Below are 23,022 nucleotides of genomic sequence, written 5' to 3' on the forward strand. Positions count from 1 at the left end.
ATTTGATCACATTCAAGTCTGGCATTCAGTTCGTCTACAGCAAACATCCTTCCACAATTCTAGCATCATATTACCAGCCCAGACTGTACATGCCTCTCCTTCAGGCCCTGGATGGCCCAAAGGCCGATGGGATTTTGTCCTGGTTAATATAGGCGGAGCTGCTGAATGGCCCAAATCAGGCCTAACAGGTTAGCACATTCACATTGCATATATTTATTCACCTATACAAAATTGATGCACCCTTCGAAGGTCATGCAATCTGCGAGTTATATCTTATCATATGTCCAATCGCTTGGCGAGGTTCTTGCATTAAATGGCGAGATCAATATCTCTGCTATGTACAGTGTTTGAGTATTGGGCCAATTGATCCAGCCACCAGGATGCATACACTGAAACGCACGAAGTATGCTGATGGCTCTCCTGTTGGTAATTTCATTCTGTTGAATCAACTTTGTGCATTCATCAGCATTATCCCTCAACTGGGGGATGTGATGGATGCGCAATTAATGAAAGCAATGTCTACACATTACTCCCACTTGTTTTTTTGAATAAATACTTTGATAAAGAGATCTACGATGCCATTTACTATGCTTCATGATAATAGTATTAGTACTGTTAAGAACCATGCTCAAAGGAGAGAGAGACTGACTCAGAGGGGCTTGGCCTCAGCTCGTACACTGTGCCCCTTACCTGAGTATGTGCCCTTCATTTCAGAGGAAGTCCGATGATGGTCCAATGAAGTCCGGAGGACTTCCGGAGGCTGGCTACTCTGGTGGAGAGTGCGGGAGGACTTCCGGAGGAGCGTGGGAAACGTCCGGAGGAGTGCGGGAGAGTTCCAGAGGGATGCAGGAAATGCTCAGGAGAGTTCCCACTGCAAGGTAATACTTCTACAGGAAAACAGGATGGAAGGATAGGAGGTCCGGAGGTCCAGAGTATGGAGGACAGGAGGTCCAGAGGTATGGAGGATGGAACGTCCGAAGGTATGGAGGGCAGAACATCCGAAGGTACGGAGGGTGGAATGTCCGAAGGACAGGATACCCGGAGGTATGAGGGACAGGAGGTCTGGAGGTACAGAGGACAGGAGGTCCGGAGGTCCAGAAGGAATAGGGGCTACATTGGACGAAGTCCAATGTAGAAGCAAATGGAGGTAGACTACCCTAAGGTAGAGTCGGAGGGACAGGAAGTGGACCTAAGTCCGGAAAGAGGGTAAGTGCTGGAAAGGCAAGACTCTAGCCTAGGGAAATAATCCCTAGACTTGGGACAGAGACATAGGGGACAAATCCGAAGGTCTGGAATTCTGGCCTAGGGAATCCTTCCCTAGGCCTTATGGAAAAGGATGAGACTCAGATGGACTGAAGTCCGGAAGATGATTGGCAAGTGGAACAGGATCTAAGATGAGAGAGCAGGAACTAAGATGATATTCCAACTGAGGACTCTACTGTAGTTGTACAGGGGTTATATACTAAAGGCTATCTGAGAGGATATAGAGGGTGGGAATAGGTCGGAGACAGTACAGTTAATATCCAGAGGTCCGAAGATCTGGGGATCCGGAAGGCAGGGTGGAAACAGGACTGAGATATGTGAGGTGGTGGATGTAGTCCAGAATCCAGGAGGATGTAAAGTCTGGATGTCTTGCTGGACGGAATGTGCATAGGGTGGGCAGATAGGGGATCCAGGAATGAGTTGGATATGGGGTCCAGAAACAGGTCTGGAAAGTGTGAGAATATGATGGGATCTATGTCTGGCATACAGGATATGACAAGTACTCACAATATCTGCTTGTTGAACTGAATTGTTCAGTTGGTTTGAGAATATTTTTGCTCCATTAAGGGACAAATTTAGAAGCCCTACTTATCACATGAATGAACATGAATCATTGTGCATTGTGCATTGTGCGAGGTCTGAGCACAACATTGCTGTGTAAAACATGTCAATGACACAGTCTTTCACCAATCACTATCTGCTGGCAACAGTTACCAGCTCCATCCCTGCTGGTGGTGATTTTTTACCTTGGATGAAGGAAGATATGGATTTATTGATGAAAAACGAACTCTTACCTATGGGTAGGGATGGCGTGCTTGCAGGAGGCAGATGAGTCTTATGGGAGGAGGGGATAAAAGGCAGGAAATCATCCATCCTGGATATCCTTATTCCAGGATCAGACCTCACAACCAAAGATATCTTGGGCATCAAATACATCAAAAAAAAAGGTCAAGCACTCTTACAGGGAGCATCTTTATTACAGAAACTGCGGTCTGGTCTAGAGTGGAGGCTTGATGGTGCCTTTTCAGGTCCTGTGAAGAAGTTAAGGTGGCGGCGGGAGTTGGGGAATGATGAGACAGACACAGACCTGGAGGAGATGAATGAGGATTCTGATGGACACAGACACAGCTCGCAGAATTCAATGCGGACATCAACATCCCGTCAAGAATCGAAGAAAAAGCCGGATGCCTTGCGGAGGTGACAACATCATCTGGAGGCAATGACAAGTCCTCCCAACAAGACTCACGCAAAACCCCTTCCCTTCAATGTTGTCCCAGACAGGTACGGTCTCCGAATGACCAGCCAAGCTGATTTGCCTAGGACTACGGCTGAAAAGGGATGTTCTCACCAATATCAAGATCACCAAGTCGGAATTGATTCAAGGAAAAGATATCCCTATATTCTTAGGGTCGCCAACAAGGGATATCTTATAATGCAAGAACAGCCATGGTGCCATTTCATCATTTTGTTTAGCATTGCAAACCTCCAGCTCCGTGCTCATTATATGGACCGCTCTGGAATGATTATCTCTCAACCCCTCCCAATTGGTGCCAATGCCATGCGTTTTGTCGATGTCTTAAACACAATCACACTATCAGACCTAGCTTCCCTTGGGTTCGACCCTACCATTCACATTTGCACCAACCTCTGCTCCACTGGTTCTCACAATGATCTTCCTGAGGGTATAGATCAAATGCTGGAAGGAACAAAAGGCTGGGTGATGGACAATGACGGTGAGGTGTTGTTGGGTCGACATGGAAAACCTGGATCATGAAGTGATGCTCCTCCAGGCAGTCGATGGCATTCCAAATGTGGTCAGTCTCAAAAAATATTGGGATGTCCAGTATGCCAGACAAACAGATTGCACAGAGAGGATTCGCGAACACATTAGTGAAAACCTTCCGGAAGCACTGATATACTCTAATAAGGTTCACCATCGCATGCTATTGACCCCTTGCGGGCTTCCACTGACAACCTTCAAGTCCCTCCCTGAGCTAGTCAACGTTTTTTGAGATCTTATTGTCAGTGAGTGTCTTTCTTTGTAATGACAGCTGCTACCAGCTCACAAAGCAATGGTCACCCAGCAGAACATTCTACATGGTGACCTCAGTCCCAACAATTTAATTATCCACGATGGAAAGGCTTACTTCATCGACTTCAATCATGCCAAATTCCTCAAAACCAATGCAGCAGTCAATTTGTGTGGTACTGTAAGTTATATTTCAATACATTCTTCATGTATACATATCTCATATGCTTCAACCTTGAAGGGAACTGTACCCTATATTTCCTGCTGTCTTCTCAAGCTCATGGGAGATGTTCCGTGTCCATCCACAATTGACCACAGAGCCTCTGATGACCTAGAGTCTCTCTTTTACATCCTCCTCGAATTCACAACCACATATGAAGGACCCAGTGGTAAAACATCAGCCGAAGGAGTGCACCCTGTCAATGCCCCTAGGTGGTGCAAGGCTTACCTGATGATGGATGGAGATGGTCTGGGGACTAGTGGGTCATTGAAGAAAGAATTTCTCACAGAGAAACATCCGCCCTACAAACCAACACCATACTTTAAAGCTTGTTGCCCCATCCTTGAGGAATGGCGCAAGGCAATCGGGGACGCACTGCACAACGAATGTGACTTGTCCCACAAAGAAATCCTCAAAATTATGCAACAGGGTCTGGAGAGAATTCTAAGTATACCAGGTACCCCAACATTGCAAAGTGTTGTGTTTTTGCCAGCGACATCTGTTGCCACTCCTTCCCCTACTTCTCTTCCTCTCCCCACACATCCTCATCACCCCATTTCTCTCCCTCCTGCTTCTCTCCCACCCCCTCATATTGAAGCTATGGCCCAGGATGCTGGTGTTCAGCCCCATCATTCAGGGTGGCAAACACAGATGCTGCCTCCTGAACTCCCATCTGTTACCCAGGGCACAATTGCTCATTCAGCTTCTGGTTCCATGACATCACAATTCCATTCCTCTTCTTCTCCCCCCACTTCTGGGTAAGGGGCACAGTGTACGAGCTGAGGCCAAGCCCCTCTGAGTCAGTCTCTCTCCCCTTTGAGCATGGTTCTTAACACCCCCAGAAATTAAGGGCACATATTCAGGAAAGGGGCACAGTGTACGAGCTGAGGCCAAGCCCTTGTGATTTGACCCCCCTGAGCATGCAACCTTAACAGTATATTCAAACTCACACCTTTCTGAGTATACTTACATCTATCATGGCTCCTACCAAAACAACAAACCCTCTCCGAGTGGCCAGACTAGTTTCCGCCTGCCAGGATTCTACCCCTATCATTGAAACCTTCAATACCTTCTCTCAGCATCATGTTAGCCAGCGTGCTACTGCTGGAAGCACTTTCTGAAGACCTGAAGGTCAAAGTCCATGAGCCAGATGTCTTTGATGGCACCGAGCCCTGGAAACTTCGAGCATTCTTTGTCCAGTGCAAGCTCAATTTCCAGAGCAAACCCAATGCTTTCTGTACTGGAAGGTCTAAGGTCAACTTTGCCCAATCCTATCTCAAAGGTATGGCCCTTGAATGGTTTGAACCGGACCTCCTTTCCAACGAGAATACTGATCGTCCAGACTGGATGGATGATTATTCTGAGTTCATGCTTGAACTCCAGACCAATTTTGGACCTCATGACCCCTCCAGAGATGCAGAAATGCAGCTCAAGCAACTCAATATGCACAATGGACAACACATCAATAAGTACATTGTGGAGTTCCAGTGGCTTGCCTCACAATTCCACAGATGGGGCGATGGAGCCCTATGCCAACAATTCTATAATGGACTTCTGGCCTGTATCAAAGACAAAATCAGCTGCATGGGAAAACCTGCTACCCTCCCGGAATATAAGACCCTTGCACAAACCATTGATGCCCATTATTGGGAATGCAAGGGAGAGATCTCCTGTGAAACCAAACCCTCCTTGTCCACTCCTCCTAAGCAGTCAGCCTCTGACCAGACCAGCTCCCACTCATCCAGATCCAGAAGTAACAAATCCAGAAATCAGAATTCCAGACATAAACCTGGAAAACCCACTACATCCTCCACCTCATCCACTCCAAAGGCCCCAGACCTTACCTCCAAGTTGGGTAAGGATGGAAAACTAACTTCCAAGGAGCACCAGAGGCATTTGGATAAGAAGCTCTGCTTATTCTGTGGTGGACCCAGACACACTGCCCGGGACTGCAACAAATCGATGTTGCGCACTGCCAAAGGCTGCGCTGCTACAGTCACTCTGGAAGCCAAACCGGAAGCCTCATCCGAGGCGAAAAAATAGTCTGTGACCCTCCTGACTCCATATGGGATGGGGGTCGCATTATCTCAACCCATACAAAGGAGTTACATCTTAACGCTATCTCTGTTTCCAATCCGACTTCACTCTGTCCATATATCACAATTCCGACATATCCCAATATTTCCAAATTTCTGTCTCTTGTAGATTGTGGTTCCTCTCATTGTTTTATAGATACAAATTTCATCCAAAAATATAAAATCCCTACATACAGAATCCCTCTGCTTCTGCTTCATTATTTGATGGTACTTGTAATAACAATATTTCCAAAGCCATAGACCTCCCTGTCCGATTTTTGTCCAGTGTAGTTACCTCTGATATGTTTTATGTTACCCCTTTGGATTCATCTTGTTTTGTCATTCTTGGATATAGCTGGCTCACCTGACACAATCCATTGATTGACTGGGCTTTGGGTAGCATCAAATTCTGGATGACACCTCATGGAATGCCATTGACCCCTCCGACATCACTTCCGCCTCCAGAACCCCTTCCTCTGGTGGAAATCCCTCCTCTGACTACACCAGAACCTTCTGCTGATAAATCCAGTCTACATATTTCCCTCATTAATGCAGTTGCCTTTTGCAGGGCCTGCAAGATGGAAGGATCCAAGCAGTTCAGCATCTATCTCCACCCCTCTGGACTGGATCTCCGGTCCACCTCACTCTTGTCCAAAGCCCCTAACCTTTCCAGAATACCTCCAGAATATCAGGAGTTTACGGATGTCTTCGATAAGGGCAAAGCTAGTCAACTTCCTCCTCATTGTCCATATGATCTGAAGATTGATTTGGAAGAAGGAGCTAATTGGCCCATTGGAACTATCTATTCCCTTTCTCTGGTCGAGCTTGCAGCTCTCCACAAGTTCCTTGATGAGAACATTGCAACCAGACTCCTCCGATCCTCATCCTCTCTGCACAGAGCCTCTGTCCTGTTTGTAAAGAAGAAGGATAGCTCCCTACAACTTTGTGTGGATGTCTGAGGCCTCAACCAGATCACCAAGAAAGACCATTATCCCTTGCCTCTCATTTCCGACCTCTTAGACTCTCTGAGCCATGCTAAAGTTTACACCAAAATTGACCTCTGGTCCACCTATCATCTTGTCTGGATAGTGGAAGGAGATGAGTGGAAAACTGCTTTCCAGATGCGCTATGGCTCCTATGAATGGTTGGTTATGCCAGAAGGTCTTACCAATGCCCCAGCAGCTTTCCAGTGCTTTGTCAATAGCATTTTTGCAGATATGCTGGATGTATGCGTTGTTGTGTATCTGGATAACATCCTCATTTATTCCCAAGATCTTGCAACCCATAAGGAACATGTCCGAGAAGTACTATGTTGACTCCAGAAGCATCGCCTATATGCTAAACCAGAAAAATGCGAATTCCATTCCTCATCCATGGAATACCTTGGATACCTCCTATCTCCGGATGGCCTTACTATGTCGTCTGAGAAGATCCAAGCTATCACTGACTGGCCAGAACCCCAGAAAGTCAAAGATGTCCAATCTTTCCTTGGATTCACAAATTTCTATTGTCAATTTATCTTCAACTACTTGGATATTGTGGTCCCACTCACCTGGTTAACTCACAAGAATGTCCCTTGGAACTTTTCTGAGGACTGCCAGAAGTCCTTTGAAACACTCAAGAAAGCCTTCACTTCCGCTCCAGTGCTGACGCACTGGATGCCAGACATTCCTATAGTTGTGGAAACAGATGCCTCTGATTATGCTATTGCCGGAATACTTTCCATTGTATGTCCAGACTCAGAGCTTCATCTGGTAGCATTCTACTCCCATACACTTTCTGCTCCGGAACTCAACTATGACACCCATGACAAGGAACTCCTAGCCATTTATGAAGCTTTCTGGACCTGGCGACACTACCTGGAGGGCTCTTCTGAGCCTGTGGATGTTGTCATGGACCACAAAAACCTTGAGTACTTCACAACCACAAAACTCCTTTCCCGCTGTCAGGCTCAATGGTCAGAATTCCTGCATCAGTTCAACCTCATTATCCACTTCCGTCCCAGAAAACTTGGAGCTAAACCAGATTCCCTCACTAGATGTTGGGACATCTATCCCAAAGAGGGGGATAAGGACTACGCTCAAGTTAACCCTCATAATTTCTGTCCAGTATTCACTATGGAACAGCTAGCTTCATCCCTACGAGCCTCATCCTTAGCAACTCTGGTTCTTAGAGCAGCTGTATTAATGGATATAGAACAACTCTGGACTGACATCCTGACCGCACTCCCTAATGACCCTATCGCCTCCATACATCTTCTGGAACCCTCAGATCCAAGATGGACAATGGATGTTGATGGTCTCCTCCACTGTGACAATCGTATATATGTTCTGGAATCCAATGATCTACGACTTCGTGTGCTCCAGAATACTCATGACCACCCCCTATCCAGACATTTTGGTCAAAACTGGACGTTAGAACTCATTTGATGCGAATATACCTGGCCCGGAATATGCACCTATGTTAGGGACTATGTTAGATCCTATACTACCTGTGCCCGAGCCAAGGTTCCAAGACATAAACCCTACGGATTGCTCAAACAGCTCCCTATCCCAGAAAAGCTGTGGAACTCCATTTCCATGGATTTCATAGAACAACTTCCAGACTCATCTGGCTTTACAGCCATCCTCGTCATCATAGATCAATTATCCAAGCAAGCAATATTTGTTCTGACTCATGACACCATTACCTCCCTGGACCTTGCATGCCTATTCCTACTCCATGTATTCTCTAAGCATGGCGTCCCGTCCCATGTCACTTCCAATCGAGGTACGGAATTCATGTCCCACTTCTTCCAGTCCTTAGGGAAAGCACTGGATATGGTTCTCCACTTCACATCTGGATATCATCCAGAAGGAGATGGACAGATGGAAAGAGCCAACCAGACCCTGGAACAATACCTCCGGATTTACTGCAACTACCAGCAGGATAATTGGTCGGAATTATTACCCTTGGTGGAATTTGCATACAACAATGCTCTGAGTGCTACTACCAGAGTTTCACCCTTCTTCGCCAACAAGGGATACCATCCGAACATTTCCATCCATCCGGAATGCAACCTCTCTTCCGCCCATGCCTGCAATTATGCTATAGATCTCAACAAGCTTCACCAATTCCTCCGAGAAGAAATGTCCCATGTGCAGGAGCACTATCAGGGCCCTGCTGATGCTAAGCAGAAACCTGCTCCGGACTTCAAGGTCGGAAATCTAGTCTTCATCAAAGCACAATATTTCCGGTCCATTAGACCCTCAAAGAAACTCTCGGAAAAGAACTTAGGACCCTTTGAGATCATATCCTGTCCCAGATCCCACTCCTTTACCCTACATCTTCTGGAATCCATGAAATCCGTCCACCCCATCTTCCATGTCTCCCAGTTAGAACCCACAACTCCCAACACCATCCCCAATCGCATCCAAGCACCCCCACCTCCAGTGGAAGTTGACGGAGAGCCTGAGTATGAAATTTCCGAAATTCTGGACTCTAAACTTGACCGCTGGAGACGACACTGTCAGCTCCTATACCTTGTCTGGTGGTCCAGATATGAGGGAACAGATGAGGAAACATCTTGGCTACTTGCCATGGAGCTTGGAAATGCCTCGGAATTAGTATCCAACTTTCACTCTGCATACCCAGACAAACCCAGTCCCATTTCACTACTTTGAGATACATGCAGATATATGAGTACATTTAGAGGGCAAGAGCAGAAGTCCGGAATCAGGCATCAGTCTCCATGTCACCTCCAGATCCGCTGGCCTCATTTCCAGCCTCCTTTTCCACCTCTCCCACTCCCTCATCCTCCTGAGCACTCTCCTCTCCGGATCCGGAATCCTGGGATCTGCCTCAGATGTACTCTATAAGGGTGTTCTGGAACTCCCTCTGCTGATCCAGGAATCCGGCCATACCAATACTCATCCGGTCTGCTGCAGCTCTACTCCCTTCCACCGCCTGAATGCTCCTCTCCAGAAGTCCATTAGTCTGGACCAACTCAGCCACAATACTGTTGGCTGTGGTGACCCAAGCCTGATCATCATACCCCACATTTGCTTCTTCCGCCCCTATAAAAGTAGCCGGATTAGAGATAATAGTCACCTCATCTCTGGAATCCAGATCCGGACTGCACTGACATCTCTTCCCCTTGCCTTTGGGAGAAGGAGTCCCCTCCAGACGAGTTCTCTTCTTGTTGGAAGATGTGGATGAGGCCTGGTCAAAGTACTTTCGGTTCTCCTCAGGGCCCTTCAGATGTCCGTAGCACTTCTCCTTGGTTTTCCGGCAGGCATCACAAGCCTTTATCTATCTGGATGTCAAAATACTGGATCTGGACATCCAGAAAATAGACACCTACAGTGGACCTACTACCAGCCTCAACCCAACAGCAGTCCCTCCTCTTAGTCATGCAGTTCCTGCATGCCTCCAGATCATATTTCATCTGAGGACAAGCACATTTTCAATTCCAGACCAGTCCAGACCACAGGAAACTCACCTTTTCTGCCCTCCGGGCCTTCTCAGCCCTGTCCTTCCAGATCTCAGCCAACTCCCTCTGCTTCTTCTCCTCATCCTCCTAACATTTCTGCTCCTCCGCCCTCCAGAGCTCTTCTGCCTTCCGGTGCTCTTCTGCTTCATCAGCCAGACGGATGTTGGCCTCCACTTCAGCTAATTCCGCCCTCATCCAGGCCTGACGCAGTTCCAGTTCCTCCCTGGCAGCTTTGGGCTTGTTAGATTGATTTGAAGAGTTGCTAGACATAGTGAATAAGCTGATGGAAGAATATGGGGGGTAAGAATCAAATAGGACACTTTGGCAACACTATATCTGTGAAATCCATCCCCTGGAATCCCCCATCGACTTCTCCATTGTCTCACACTCATTTCTTCTGGACCCTCATTTCCGACCCCCTGTGCCTCAAGGGTTCAGCCTACAGGGGGAGATACTGTCATATGCCATTCCGGACTCTCAACCCTAAATCTGCTTCTCTGGATATCCGGATCCAAGATCTGGATCTCAAATGATCTGATCTATCTTTATCTCCCTTCCAGAATCCAAACCCTATATCAGTGCCCAACCCCATTTAGACTGCCCCTGTCTCCAGACTCCAGTTAACCATGTTTCCCTTTTGATTATTGATCCATTACATACATTTCATTTCCAGTGTTCATTATTTGTGATCTATCCTACTTACTAATAGACTTTGCATATGCTTCGTGCATAGCCTTTGTGTTTGCTGACTGATTCCTATATGATACCTACAGTATATAAACCTCCTGTAACTCTTGGAAATACTCCAGTTCAAATATCATCTTAGTTCCTGCTCATTCCTGTGTCCTCTGGACTTGAGCTAAGTCTCTTGTCATATTCCGAGTCTTAGGATTGCATCCTAGGCTACATTTCTGACTCTACCTTAAGGTAGTCCATCCTCTGTTAGTTTCTAGTCTGGACTTTGTCTGGATTAGTCTTATCCACTTGCCCAGGTAACATCTGGACATCCATCGGATTTATCTCACGTTTCAGACCTGGATGTCCATTGTCCACCCTAGTCAAATCCCAGAAACTCCGGACAACTGTTCTAGCCCCCAGAAATTAAGGGCACATACTCGGGAAAGGGGCACAGTGTATGAGCTGAGGCCAAGCCCTTGTGATCCAACCCCCTTGAGCACACAACCTTAACAGAAACAGAGATAACCGAGAACCAGAAAGGTGGAGATGCCTAAATGGGGATAGGCGCAGGATCTTGGACGGAGGGTGGGAATAGGTCTGGAGATAGTACAGTCAATATCTGGAGGTCCAAAGATCTGGGGATCCGGAAGGCAGGGTGGAAACAGGACTGAGATATGTGAGGTGGTGGATGTAGTCTGGAATCCAAGAGGAGGTAAAGTCCAGATGTCTTGCTGGACAGAATGTGCATAGGGTGGACAGGATAGGTGTCATATCTGCATATCCGGATCTCAGATCCAACCCTTATCTCATCTCAGATCCACATCTTATCTCCCTCCAACATCTCGTCATTCAATCTGTCCACTCATCCGGTCCGGTCCACAACTCATCCAAATCCACAACCAGCACTCGTCTCTTTTCAGTAACCCCCTAACTCTGGTGTTTTGGTTATCTGTATATCTGTCCTGCTCCCTGATCTGCTACCTATGTTTCATTTCCATTTCATGATTTGTGATCATTTCTACTTACCAATAGACTATCCACATGCTTCGTACATAGCCTCAGACTCTGCTGATTGATCATTCTGTTAGATACCTATAGTATATAACCTCCTGTAACTCTCTGTAGTACCTCAGTTTGAATATCATCTTAGTTCTACTCATTCCCATCCTCCAGACTTGAGTATCTCTACTCTCGTCACCCTCTGAGACTTAGGATTGATTCCTATAGTCTATCCATATCCACCTCTGTCTCCAACAGTCTATTACCATTAGTTTCTAGTCTGGACTCATCCGAATTAGCCCTATGATACCTATCCCACATCTGGAAGTCATCCAGATCTGCTATGATACTTGTCCGACCTTCTGGACATGTTAGTCTTGTCTTCCTGAAATAAGGGGCAATACTTGGGTAAGGGGCACAGCACATGAGCTGAGGCTGAAGCCCTTTGGATCCAGTTATCCCTTGAGTACGACCTTAACACCAGCTCACAATCAATGATAAGGTGGATGTGGTGGATGGAGATCAGTGTGATGTGACACATGAGTCTATGAGGTTTGGGTGGGTTGGACAACATGATAGGGAGTCCAGAAATGCAGAGGTTTGGAAACTACAGAGGGTCAGAAATGCAGAGGAGTATCGGAAGCATAGGGGGTTGGAAATGCGGAAGGTCAGATATGTGGAGGAGACTTGGAGGGTCAGACAACACAGGGGGTCAGATATGCGGAGCATTGGAAACATGGAGGGACAGAAAACACAGGGGGTCAGAAATCTGGAGGTCAGAAAACACATGGAGGAAGGATTTAGATTTGCAGAGGGGATGTCTTTCCGGAGTTATTCAATATCCATAAGTACAGCTGCTGGAGCAACTGAGTAGCTAGTATAGAGGCTCATAAGGATGGAGTGAGCTGTTTGATGGTCCAGGGATTGGATGGATTCAAGACATCTGCAAACATGTGATTTTCCGATGGAACTCCAGAAATGTTCTAGGAAGTTCCAAGGCGAGTGGAGTGGTCCAGGAGTCAACACTGGTCAGATAGGAGTAAGATGCTGAACTGGACCAGATCCCTCTAGCTTGCAGGTCCTGCAACAGGTGACTGCATTAACTAGGGATATTAGAGTGGTTGTATCAGCAAAGGTGACTCAGGGGAGTTTTGGAGTGGGATTTCCACTGGAGATGGTGGATGCAGACAGATTGGTGTGTATCTCGGATGAGAGTGTCATGAAATCCAACCAAGTGCAATAGAACATTAGGGGTGTCATGCAGGAATTGTTGGAAAACTATTAATGCAAGGTGGATGATGGATGGATGAGTCCAGACATATTCCAATGATGTGCGATGCTATGCGCATGTTTTCCCACAGTCTTCCAGAGCGGATCTGGTGGACAATGTTCTATGGGATGGAGCAAGTGATTCCAGGTGGAAATGGGGTAAAGTGAATACTCAAGCAGAGTCCCTATCCCCCCTTTTGGGAGATGTCCCAAAAAAAAATTGGTGGAGGAAATTAGGCACAGGGTTCCAGCAGGAGTTTTAGAATGTCAATGGACTGGATGGTGGAGTGGAATGATGGACAGATTTTTGGAGAAACTGGATGTGCATCACGGAAATGGACAGAATGAATGGAGGAGTTATGACACAAAGCAAGCCTTTGGTACAAAAATTTCCAGAGGTGTCACCAGTGCTTTTCTGGACATGGAGTGGATCTGAGAGAAGACACTTATTGCATGGTGAGAGAATTCAGGACAGGAGCAGAAATGATTATGAAGGCAGGAAAGAGCTAATGCAAAGCATATTCATTAAGATCCAGAAGGGTCCAGAGACGAAGGATGTGTCATAGGTAGGAGTGAGAGCTTCCATCAAGGAAACAATCAGGAATCCAGAGTTGTGAGTTCCAGAGCGGATGCTGGAAATGGACTACAGAGGAACAGGACAGAGGACGGACGGAAAATGTTGCAGAGTGGAAAAGTGACAGAGGATGAGGACGGATGTGTGGGGCAGAGGTTCGGAGTGGAGGTCTGAAGCAGAGGTACAGAGCAGAGGTGTGATACAGAGGTTCAGAGGAATGAAGTGGATAGTGTGAACAGATCATCAGTGGACCAGATGGCAGAGGTTTGATGCAGATTTGGACAGGAATGGATGGACGAGCTGCAATGCAAAGCAGGAGCTTTGGTGCTGAAAATTCCGAAGGTCTGGAAGTGTCACCAGTGAGTATCCTGGACTTGGAGGGAATCCCGGAAAACATATTGGTGAGGAAATACTGGATAGGACATGGAGTGGAAGTGGTATCAGCAGCAACAAAGAGTAAGCACAAAGCATATCCATGCTGATCTGGAAAGGTCCAGAGATGATATGGAGTTGTTCAGAAGTATAAATGAGAGCATCCATCAAAGAAGCTTCCAGAAATCCAGAGTTATGAGCTCCGGAGGTATAGGGTTGAATGGAAGTCAGGATTTGCTACTGCACAGCAGAAAGGACAAAGGACAGAGGATGAAGGATGGAGGTTGGATGGAAAATGTTGTGCAGTTGCAGAGGGGAGGTATGGAGTGGAGGCCTTCATGAAGAAGCCACTGGAAATCTGGGGTGTTGAGGTCTGGAGATATAGGGGTATGACTGTCCTGGAAATGGTCGGAAAATTGGTACTTCAGAGGGGCAGGAACAAGGGCTGGCAAGGACCAACAAGATTCTGGAGACTTGGATGAACAGAGGGTTTTTCCAAGTTCTACTGCTGGAGAGTGTGGGAAACACTTTCCAGAGGTTTTTGCTTTCTGGAGCCTGAAGGCTTAGTGGTGGAAAGGCATAAAACATCAGATGAGGAGAATGAGGACGGAAGTTGGTCAGGAACTTGCATGGGACATAGCAGTCAGCAGAGTCCCTATCCCCCCTTTATGGGAGACATTTCTGATTGTTCAGGACAATACATGGAGAGTACTCTGGACCGTGGGAAAGGGTTCTGGAGCAGGAAGTAGATATGGAGTGGAAATAGAGGTGTGGAGCAGAAAAGGATGCAGGAGTGGAAATAAGGGCAGGGACCCAATGGAAACATTGTCAGAGGAAAACCAAACCCAAACACTTGGCAGAAAACTATCATGAAAGACAGATTTCTCTACAAGGAGGGTAATGGAAACCAATACAAGGTAACTGGGTGATGGTCTGGACATAATCCAGTGGAATGGACATGGCTAGCACAGAGATAGGGGTTCTGCAGGAAAGTGAACAAGAGATGTTGGAAGTCAATGGCATTTCCTATAGTAGCACCCAGAAAAAGGTTTTGCTTAATGCCCTGTTGATCAACAGATCATAGTGGGTAAGCAAGTGTATATCCTGAGTGGCACAAGGAGAATCCAAAGGAGTTGAATGGTGAAGCATTCCAGAGGTGACTGAGCCAGTCTGAAGCAACACATAGGCAGATCCATCTAGGATGAGCCATAGTGGGACGGAAAGAATGAGGTTTTGGATTTGGAGGGAACTGGAGGACATCGGATGTAATGGAATTGAGTCAGGGAGTTGCAGGGTGTAAAATCCTGCGACCTATTTGTTCTGCCATGAGGGTGGCATTCCTGTTTGGCTTCAGGAGCGGATGTCATGATGATGGAGTGGAGTGGAAATGAATTCTGGAAAAAATGCGGACTTTCCGGAGGGTGTCTGGAAATGCAAATGCAGAGGAGTTGGGAGAGGAATCCATAGTTTCCGAGAGATAGGGGTCAGACCAGAATGAAGTATGATGCAATGGATTAGTATACTTGGTAAGGTGTGGGTTTGAATATACTGTTAAGGTCGCGTGCTCAAGGGGGTTGGATCACAAGGAGCCATAGGTAGAAGTAAGTATACTTGGTAAGGCATGAGTCTGGATATACTGTTAAGAACCATGCTCAAAGGAGAGAGAGACTGACTCAGAGGGGCTTGGCCTCAGCTCATACACTGTGCCCCTTACCCAAGTATGTGCCCTTCATTTCAGAGGAAGTCTGATGATGGTCTGATGAAGTCCAGAGGACTTCCAGAGGCTGGCTACTCTGGTGGAGAGTGCTAGAGGACTTCTGGAGGAGCATGGGAGAGTTCCAGAGGAACACAGGAAATGCTCAGGAGAGTTCCCACTGCAAGGTAATACTTCTACAGGAAACAGGATGGAAGGATAGGAGGTCCGAAGGTCTGGAGGACAGGAGGACAGGAGGACAGGAGGGCAGGATGATGGAGGACAGAAGGACAGGAGGACAGGAGGGCAGGATGACGGAGGGCAGAAGGACAGGATGTCTGAAGGTTAGGAGGACGGAACGTCTGAAGGACAGGATGCCCGGAGGTACGAGGGACAGGAGGTCCGGAGGTCCAGAAGGAATAGGGGCTACATTGGACAGAGTCTGATGTAGAAACAAACAGAGGTAGACTACCCTAAGGTAGAGTTGGAGAGACAGGGATTGGACCTAAGTCCAGAAAGAGGGTAAGTGCCAGAAAGGTGGAGCTCTGGCCTAGGGAATCAATCCCTAGGCCTGATGGGTAGGACAGACTTAGGTGGACCAAAGTCCAAGAGAGGACTGGGCAAGTCAAAGTTGATATTCAAACTAAGGAACTACAGGAGTATCTACAGGGGTTATATACTGAACAATATCTGAGGGGATCAGTAAGCAAAGGAGCAAGGCTATGTATGAGCATGTGGAAACACATTAGTAAGTAAGACAGAACATAAGTAAATGAACTTGGAGATGAAGACTCATACAAGGCTCAATAAGCAAGACAGAAGAAGAGGTAACCAAAAGCCGGAAGGCAGAGAATGCCTAAATGGGGATAGGCGCAGGATATCAGACAGAGGGTGGGAATAGGTCCAGAGATCTGGGGATCCGGAAGACAAGGTAGATACAGGACCAGAATACGAGAAGGTGGATATAGTCCAGAATCTGAGACAAGGTGAAGTCCAGATGTCTTGCTGGATGGAGTGCACATAGGGTGGACAGGATAGGGTTGTATGGATCAGGCTAGCAGTGAGGATCCAGAGGTCCAGAGCTCAGGGGTAAATCTGGAGTGGAGTCGATCCTGCTGAGGTGTGGAGTACACAGCAGAAGGGGATCTGGGAATGAGTCGGATATGGGGTGTGGTCCAGACATAGGCTCAGAAGGCATGGGAATATGATGGAACATGGGTCCGGATCATGGGATATGACAGACTTGGAATATGACAAGAGACTTGGCTCAAGTCTGGAGGACACAGGAATAAGCAGGAACTAAGATGATATTTGAACTGAAGTACTTCTGAGAGTTACAGGAGGTTTATATAATGTAGGTATCATATAGGAATCAGTCAGCAAACACAAAGGCTATGCACGAAGCATATGCAAAGTTTATTAGTAAGTAAGACGGATCACCAATAATGCATATTGGAAATGAAATGTATGTAACGGATCAATAATCAGAAGGGAAACATGGTTAACTGGAGTCTGGAGACAGGGGAAGTCTAAATGGGGTTGGGCACTGATATAGAGTTTGGATTCTGGAAGGAAGATAAAGATAGATCAGATCATTGGAGATCCAGATCTCGGATCTGGATGTCTGGAGAAGTGGATTTAGAGTTGAGGGTCTGGAATGGCATATGACAATACTCCTCAGAACATGAATAGATTATACATTTTATTCTGCACCATAAAATACAATATGTTCCGTGAGATATCATTGAGAGAAGAGGTGTCATATCCCATATGCCAGATATAGATCCCATCATATTCCCACGCTTTCTGGACCTATTTCCGGACCCCATATCTGATTCTTTCCTGGATCCCCTATCCTGTCCACCCTATGCACATTCCATCCAGCAAGACATCTGGACTTTACCTCCTCTCAGATTCCAGACTACATCCACCACCTCACATATCTCAGTCCTGTTTCCGCCCTGCCTTCTGGATCCCCAGATCTCCGGACCTCCAGATATTAACTGTACTATCTCCGGACCTATTCCCACCCTCCATCTGAGATCCTGCACCTATCCCCATTTAGGCATTTCTGCCTTTCTGGTTCTTGGTTATCTCTGTTTCTGTCTTGCTGATTGACCCTTGTACTAGTTTCATCTCTGAGTTCATTTACATATGTTCTGTCTTACTTACCAATGTGTTTCCACATGCTCATACATAGCTTCCTTAACCTCAGTCCCTGCTAATCATAATACCTTGATGGTGGAGAAGTCTAATGACTCTCATGTTGATGGACCTGTGCTGAAACCCATCTGCTCATTCAACTATGTGGTAAGGATGAGAGCAGACACACCTCAGCCTGGTGCTGAGGCTGTATCTGCTGGTACCTTGGGCACTGAGGATACCCCCAGTAACTATAAGACTTTGGTTGCCCCAAACTTGGCATCCTCTGCAACTAAGATACTAGATAACCCCTTCATCAGCTCAAGTGAGTCAGATGAGTCTGAGGTGGATGCACCTTGAATGACAGTTGAGCACAATCACAGGAAATCTAAAAGGGCAGCCAAGAAGGCACCTGAGAAAAGTCAGCCACCTAAGGCTGACTTAGTAAGAGAAGCAGAGAGGCTCCTCACTGCAGAGGAGAAACAGAGAATCCTAGAAAGGAAGAACATAGAAATAAATGCTGACTCTTGAGATCAAACAATGTTATCTCAAGAGGAGGGACCCTCTAACCCCAAAGGGAAGGAAGTTGACCCATGCAATTGGGGGAATGCCAACCTATATGAGTCTGAAATAGACCTGGAAGCCCAGAGAGAAGCACTTGCAAACTGGGCTCAGACCCATGAATGGTCTAGGAGAGTTCCAGAGCAGGAGAACAGGGAGGACCTAATCAATTCAATAATGGCAGTGGTAAAAGCCACTGAGAGCTGAATGATGAAGCTGTTCAAAAGTGAAATCCAGCAACTAAAGCAGGAACTCGAGAAAAGGAAGGAACCACCAGTTAAAAAGGTGAAGATCTGACCTCCCAAGAAGGATAAAGTAGCAAAAGCAGCAAAAGAGCCAAGGGGCTCTAACCCTGTAAAGGAGATGCTAGAAAAGATGGGAAGCAAACTGTCTAGACATGGGGAAAGATTGACCCCACCTACGATGGATGCAGTTATCCAGATAGCCCCCAAAAGCTACCTGGGGCATGCCTTCAAGCAGATTAAGCCTAAGAAAAAGAGCACCAGGAAATGGAAAGGATGAGATGCTAAGGACTCACTGAGTGAAGGCTCAATGAGTTCTTTGTTGTTGAGTTCTCTGGAGTCAGAATTGCCCAAGGATCTGAGTTTGTCATCCAGTGGGACTACAGACAGTTCCATGTCAAGTGAGTCCAGCAACTTGTCTGAGTCCTCTGATTCAACTGCCAAGAAGCAGAGGAAATGTTCAAAAAAGTGCAAGAGCAGCAAAAAGAGAAAGTCACCAAGAAAGAATAGCACCTTGAAACTCATTCCACCCACTGAGTATGATGGTGCAGAGGACTCTAGGGCATTCTATCAGTTTATAACCAAAGGGACAGTGTACCTTGAAGACAGGAATGTGTCATGTGAGTGATGAGTGTTCACACTATCCAGGTTCCTCAAGCCCCTTCAGTGACAAACTCTGTATTATACAGGTCACCCGACCTACATAATATCCCATATAAAACAGGCCAGTGGACTATGGGTTGATGTTATGTATATTCTCGATGTTGATGGGTGGACTGGGAGGGATATTATTTCCAATGGGGATGGGTGGGCCCATCTATGCTGATGTTATAAATATCCTCAATGATGGTGGATGGGCTGGGAGAAATATTTTTACCAATGGAGATGGGTGGGCTCATCTGGGTAATACAGTGGCTCAAAAAAGTGTCTCAATGTTTGTGACTTTTCACGTAGTTTCTTTATCATGAGCCAGGGCATGAGAATATGACTAAGCCATAGGGAGGTGTGGGAAAGCTCTGCTTCTAAGCTTCATGTTTAATCCCTATAGTGTGTGGGAAGATTGTGTCATCAAGTGAAGATATGATTAATTTAATTTGGTGACTCATTGAGACACTTTGTTGACTTTTAGTTTGGCTAACACAATCTCTATGGATTCTAGTACTTGGTGCTTCCTCCTGTTGCTCTAATTACTTCCACCACTCTTCTATGCATACTATCTATCAATTTGAGGCATTCCTCATCAACAATCTTGCCCCACTCTGCTGCAACTCCCTCCCACAGCTGAAATAGCCCCTATTGAGGATCTTGATAGACTGCAAGTGATATCTTGAGTAATTACCAGGGCTGTTCAATAGGGTTGAGGCCTGAGGACTGGACTTGCCATAATAGCACACTGATACCATAGTTTTCAAACCATTTTATGGTCAACTTGAAGTATGCTTAGGGACATTGTCTTGATAGAAGGTACTGTCTTATTCAATAATTCTTGATTCTTGCATGCTTCTGAGCAGATAGTTTTCCAAAATTGAAATATGCTACTCTGCATTCATCCTCCCCCACACCTCACAGAGAATTCCTACTCCATTCCACCTCATACAACACCATACCATCAAGTTTCCTACTTTACATACTTTAGTGTTTTCTTGACTTTTCTTTCTTCTAGTAGTTCTTCTGCCTTGCATCACATATATTCCTAGCCATCTGACCTCATCCTCTTGATTTTTGTCTCATCTGACCAGGTAGCCCTATTCCAGTCCTCAACAATCCAATATTGAGGCTTTAAAGCCAAGGCTAGTCTTCTTCTCCTATAGGCTGAAGACAGGAAAGGTTTTTTCTACCTGTTTACAGCTTTAAGATTGGCTGCCTTAGGAGTATCCTTGACTATTTGAGTGGAGAGAGCAGTGTAGATGATGTAATTAATAAATTTGGTGGCTTGAGTAGCATTGGCAGCCTGCCTAGTTGGAATATTATGAACAAGAGATTTTTTGTTATATGGTGTAAGCTTGAAAGGACAATCTAGTTTGATATTTTTCTTATCTGGCATGACTTTTTTATGATCCTAATGATAGTAACCCTGCTCAGACCAGTTTTGGTAGCAATCTGCCTGGTATACAGATTAGAAGAGCTGAGGATAATAATAGGGGCTATTTCAGCTGTGGGAGAGAGTTACAGCAGAGTGGGGCAAGATTGTTGATGAGGAATGCCTCAAATTGATAGATAGTATGCATAGAAGAGTGGTGGAAGTAATTAGAGCAACAGGAGGAAGCACCAAGTACTAGAATCATAGAGATTGTGTTGGCCAAACTAAAAGTCAACAAAGTGTCCCAATGAGTCATCAAATTAAATCAACCATATCTTCACTTGATGACACAATCTTCCCACACACTATAGGAATCAAACATGAAGCTTAGAAGCAGAGCTTTCCCACACCTCCCTATGGCTTAGTCATATTCTCATCCCCTGGCTCATAATACAGCAATTACATGAAAAGTCACAAACATTGAGACACTTTTTGAGCCACTGTATGTAGAGTAGGATAGACATATATTATAGACAGCTGGGCTGAAGAGAGATGTAAGGCAGATATCATTATATAGATGGGTGGGCTGAGGGAGTGGTGAAATCTTTATTATATATATGGGTGGGCCGACCTGGGGTATTTTACATAGATGGGTGAACCGACCTGGGGGTATATTACATAGATGGGTGGGCTGACATAGGGGAATGTCATATAGATGGGTGGGCCCAGATACATATCATTTAGATGTATGGGCCAAGGTATTGGTATACTATATGGACATATGAGCAATGCTGTTGCACTAGTTTTGATCTGAGTCATCAATGACATTCAGACTCAGATCCTGTCAACATCAATCAAAGTCAACACAGCCAAGTGCCCTGTCAACTCAGAATCCAGTGATACCTCAGAAGATGGTCCATAGATGCAAGGGCCAAGGTATTGGTATACTATATGGATGTATGGACATATAGGCTGAGGTGGTGATATATATTATATCGATGGGTGGGCCAAGGTAGTTGTTATCACATATAAACATAACTGGGCTTAGATAGTTGGATAACAAACAAATCAGTTTGCTGATGTAGGCACCAGAGAATTGAAGACATGGAGTACATACCCCTATATGAGTCCTCAACCCAGTAACAGTCCCTCCTCTTAGTCACACAGTTCCTGCATGCCTCCGGATCATATTGCATCTGAGGATAAGCACACTTTCAGTTCTGGACCAATCCAGACCACAGGAAACTCACCTTTTCTGCCTTCTGGGCCTTCTCAGCCCTTTCCTTCCAGATCTCAGCCAACTTATTGGTAAGTAGAAATGGATCACAAATCATGAAACAGAAATGAAGCATAGGTAATGGATCAGGGAGCAGGGCGGATATACAGATAGCCAAAATACCAGAGTTAGGGGATTACTGAAAGGAGATGAGTGCTGGTTGTGGATTCAGATGAATTGTGGACTGGACTGGACGAGTGGACAGATTGGATGATGAGATGTTGGAGGGGGATAAGATGTGGATAGGATCAGAGATAAGATGTGGATCAGATCTGAGATGAGATAAGGATCAGATCTGAGATCCAGATATGCAGATATGACATTGAAGTACAATTGTGATAGTCATTGTATTTCACCTCAACTTATATAAGACCCTCAAGTAAGAAGACACCAGCAGTCATTGAGCTCTCCCAGCCAACTCCTGAAACCCCAGTGCAGACACCCACAGTCATCAATGCAGGTGATATTCTCATTCCCAGACTGGTGAGTACTTTGATTTATCTGAAGTGCATCCATACACTAACACAACCCACAGAACAACCCATGCCAGGCTTGCAAGAAGCTAGACTGGCCCTGCACAACTCAGTTGGACAAGAGGACCCGGAATCTGTGTATGTCATGCATCTATTGTATGACAAAGAAGATCAAGTGCATCTCCATGACTCTGGGATCCCTGCTGAATGTTAAGAACCATGTTGCTCAAGGGAGAGAGAGACTGACTCAGAGAGGCTTGGCCTCAGCTCATATGCTATGCCCCTTACCCAAGTATGTGCCCTTCATTTCATATGAGGTCTGATGATGGTCTGATGATGTCCAGAGGACTTCCAGAGGCTGGCTACTCTGGTGGAGTGCTAGAGGACTTCCAGAGGAGTGTGGGAAACGTCCAGAGGAGCATGGGAGAGTTCCAGAGGAATGCAGGAAGTGCTCCGGAGAGTTCCCACTGCAAGGTAATACTTCTACAGGAAACAGGATGGAAGGATAGGAGGTCCAGAGGTCCAGAGGACAGGAGGACAGGAGGGCAGGATGATGGAGGACAGAAGGACAGGATGTCCAAAGGTACAGAGGGCAGGAGGATAGGACATCTGAGGGTTAGGAGGATGGAATGTCCAAAGGTATGGAGGGTGGAACATCCAAAGGA

At 46.1% G+C, this 23,022-nt stretch overlaps 3 protein-coding genes across 3 annotated transcripts; all 3 read left to right on the forward strand.

Moving 5' to 3' along the window:
- Positions 1 to 2,695: 2,695 nt before the first annotated feature.
- On the forward strand, positions 2,696 to 4,274 carry BJ212DRAFT_1485463 (uncharacterized protein; the record flags this gene model as incomplete). The annotated part of the gene is made up of 3 exons (XM_041340985.1): positions 2,696 to 2,996; positions 3,325 to 3,473; positions 3,534 to 4,274. The coding sequence occupies 3 exons, from the start codon at positions 2,696 to 2,698 to the stop codon at positions 4,272 to 4,274; spliced, it is 1,191 nt and encodes a 396-aa protein (XP_041188152.1).
- Positions 4,275 to 13,339: 9,065 nt separating this feature from the next.
- On the forward strand, positions 13,340 to 14,432 carry BJ212DRAFT_1303340 (uncharacterized protein; the record flags this gene model as incomplete). The annotated part of the gene is made up of 6 exons (XM_041333399.1): positions 13,340 to 13,460; positions 13,571 to 13,617; positions 13,654 to 13,746; positions 13,854 to 13,937; positions 13,999 to 14,034; positions 14,142 to 14,432. The coding sequence occupies 6 exons, from the start codon at positions 13,340 to 13,342 to the stop codon at positions 14,430 to 14,432; spliced, it is 672 nt and encodes a 223-aa protein (XP_041188153.1).
- A 3,449-nt stretch (positions 14,433 to 17,881) lies between these two features.
- On the forward strand, positions 17,882 to 18,553 carry BJ212DRAFT_1485467 (uncharacterized protein; the record flags this gene model as incomplete). The annotated part of the gene is made up of 2 exons (XM_041340986.1): positions 17,882 to 18,110; positions 18,339 to 18,553. The coding sequence occupies 2 exons, from the start codon at positions 17,882 to 17,884 to the stop codon at positions 18,551 to 18,553; spliced, it is 444 nt and encodes a 147-aa protein (XP_041188154.1).
- Between the last annotated feature and the right edge of the window lie 4,469 nt (positions 18,554 to 23,022).

Source organism: Suillus subaureus (genome assembly GCF_016647635.1).
Source record: "Suillus subaureus strain MN1 chromosome Unknown BJ212scaffold_42, whole genome shotgun sequence".
Lineage (NCBI taxonomy): Eukaryota > Fungi > Basidiomycota > Agaricomycetes > Boletales > Suillaceae > Suillus > Suillus subaureus.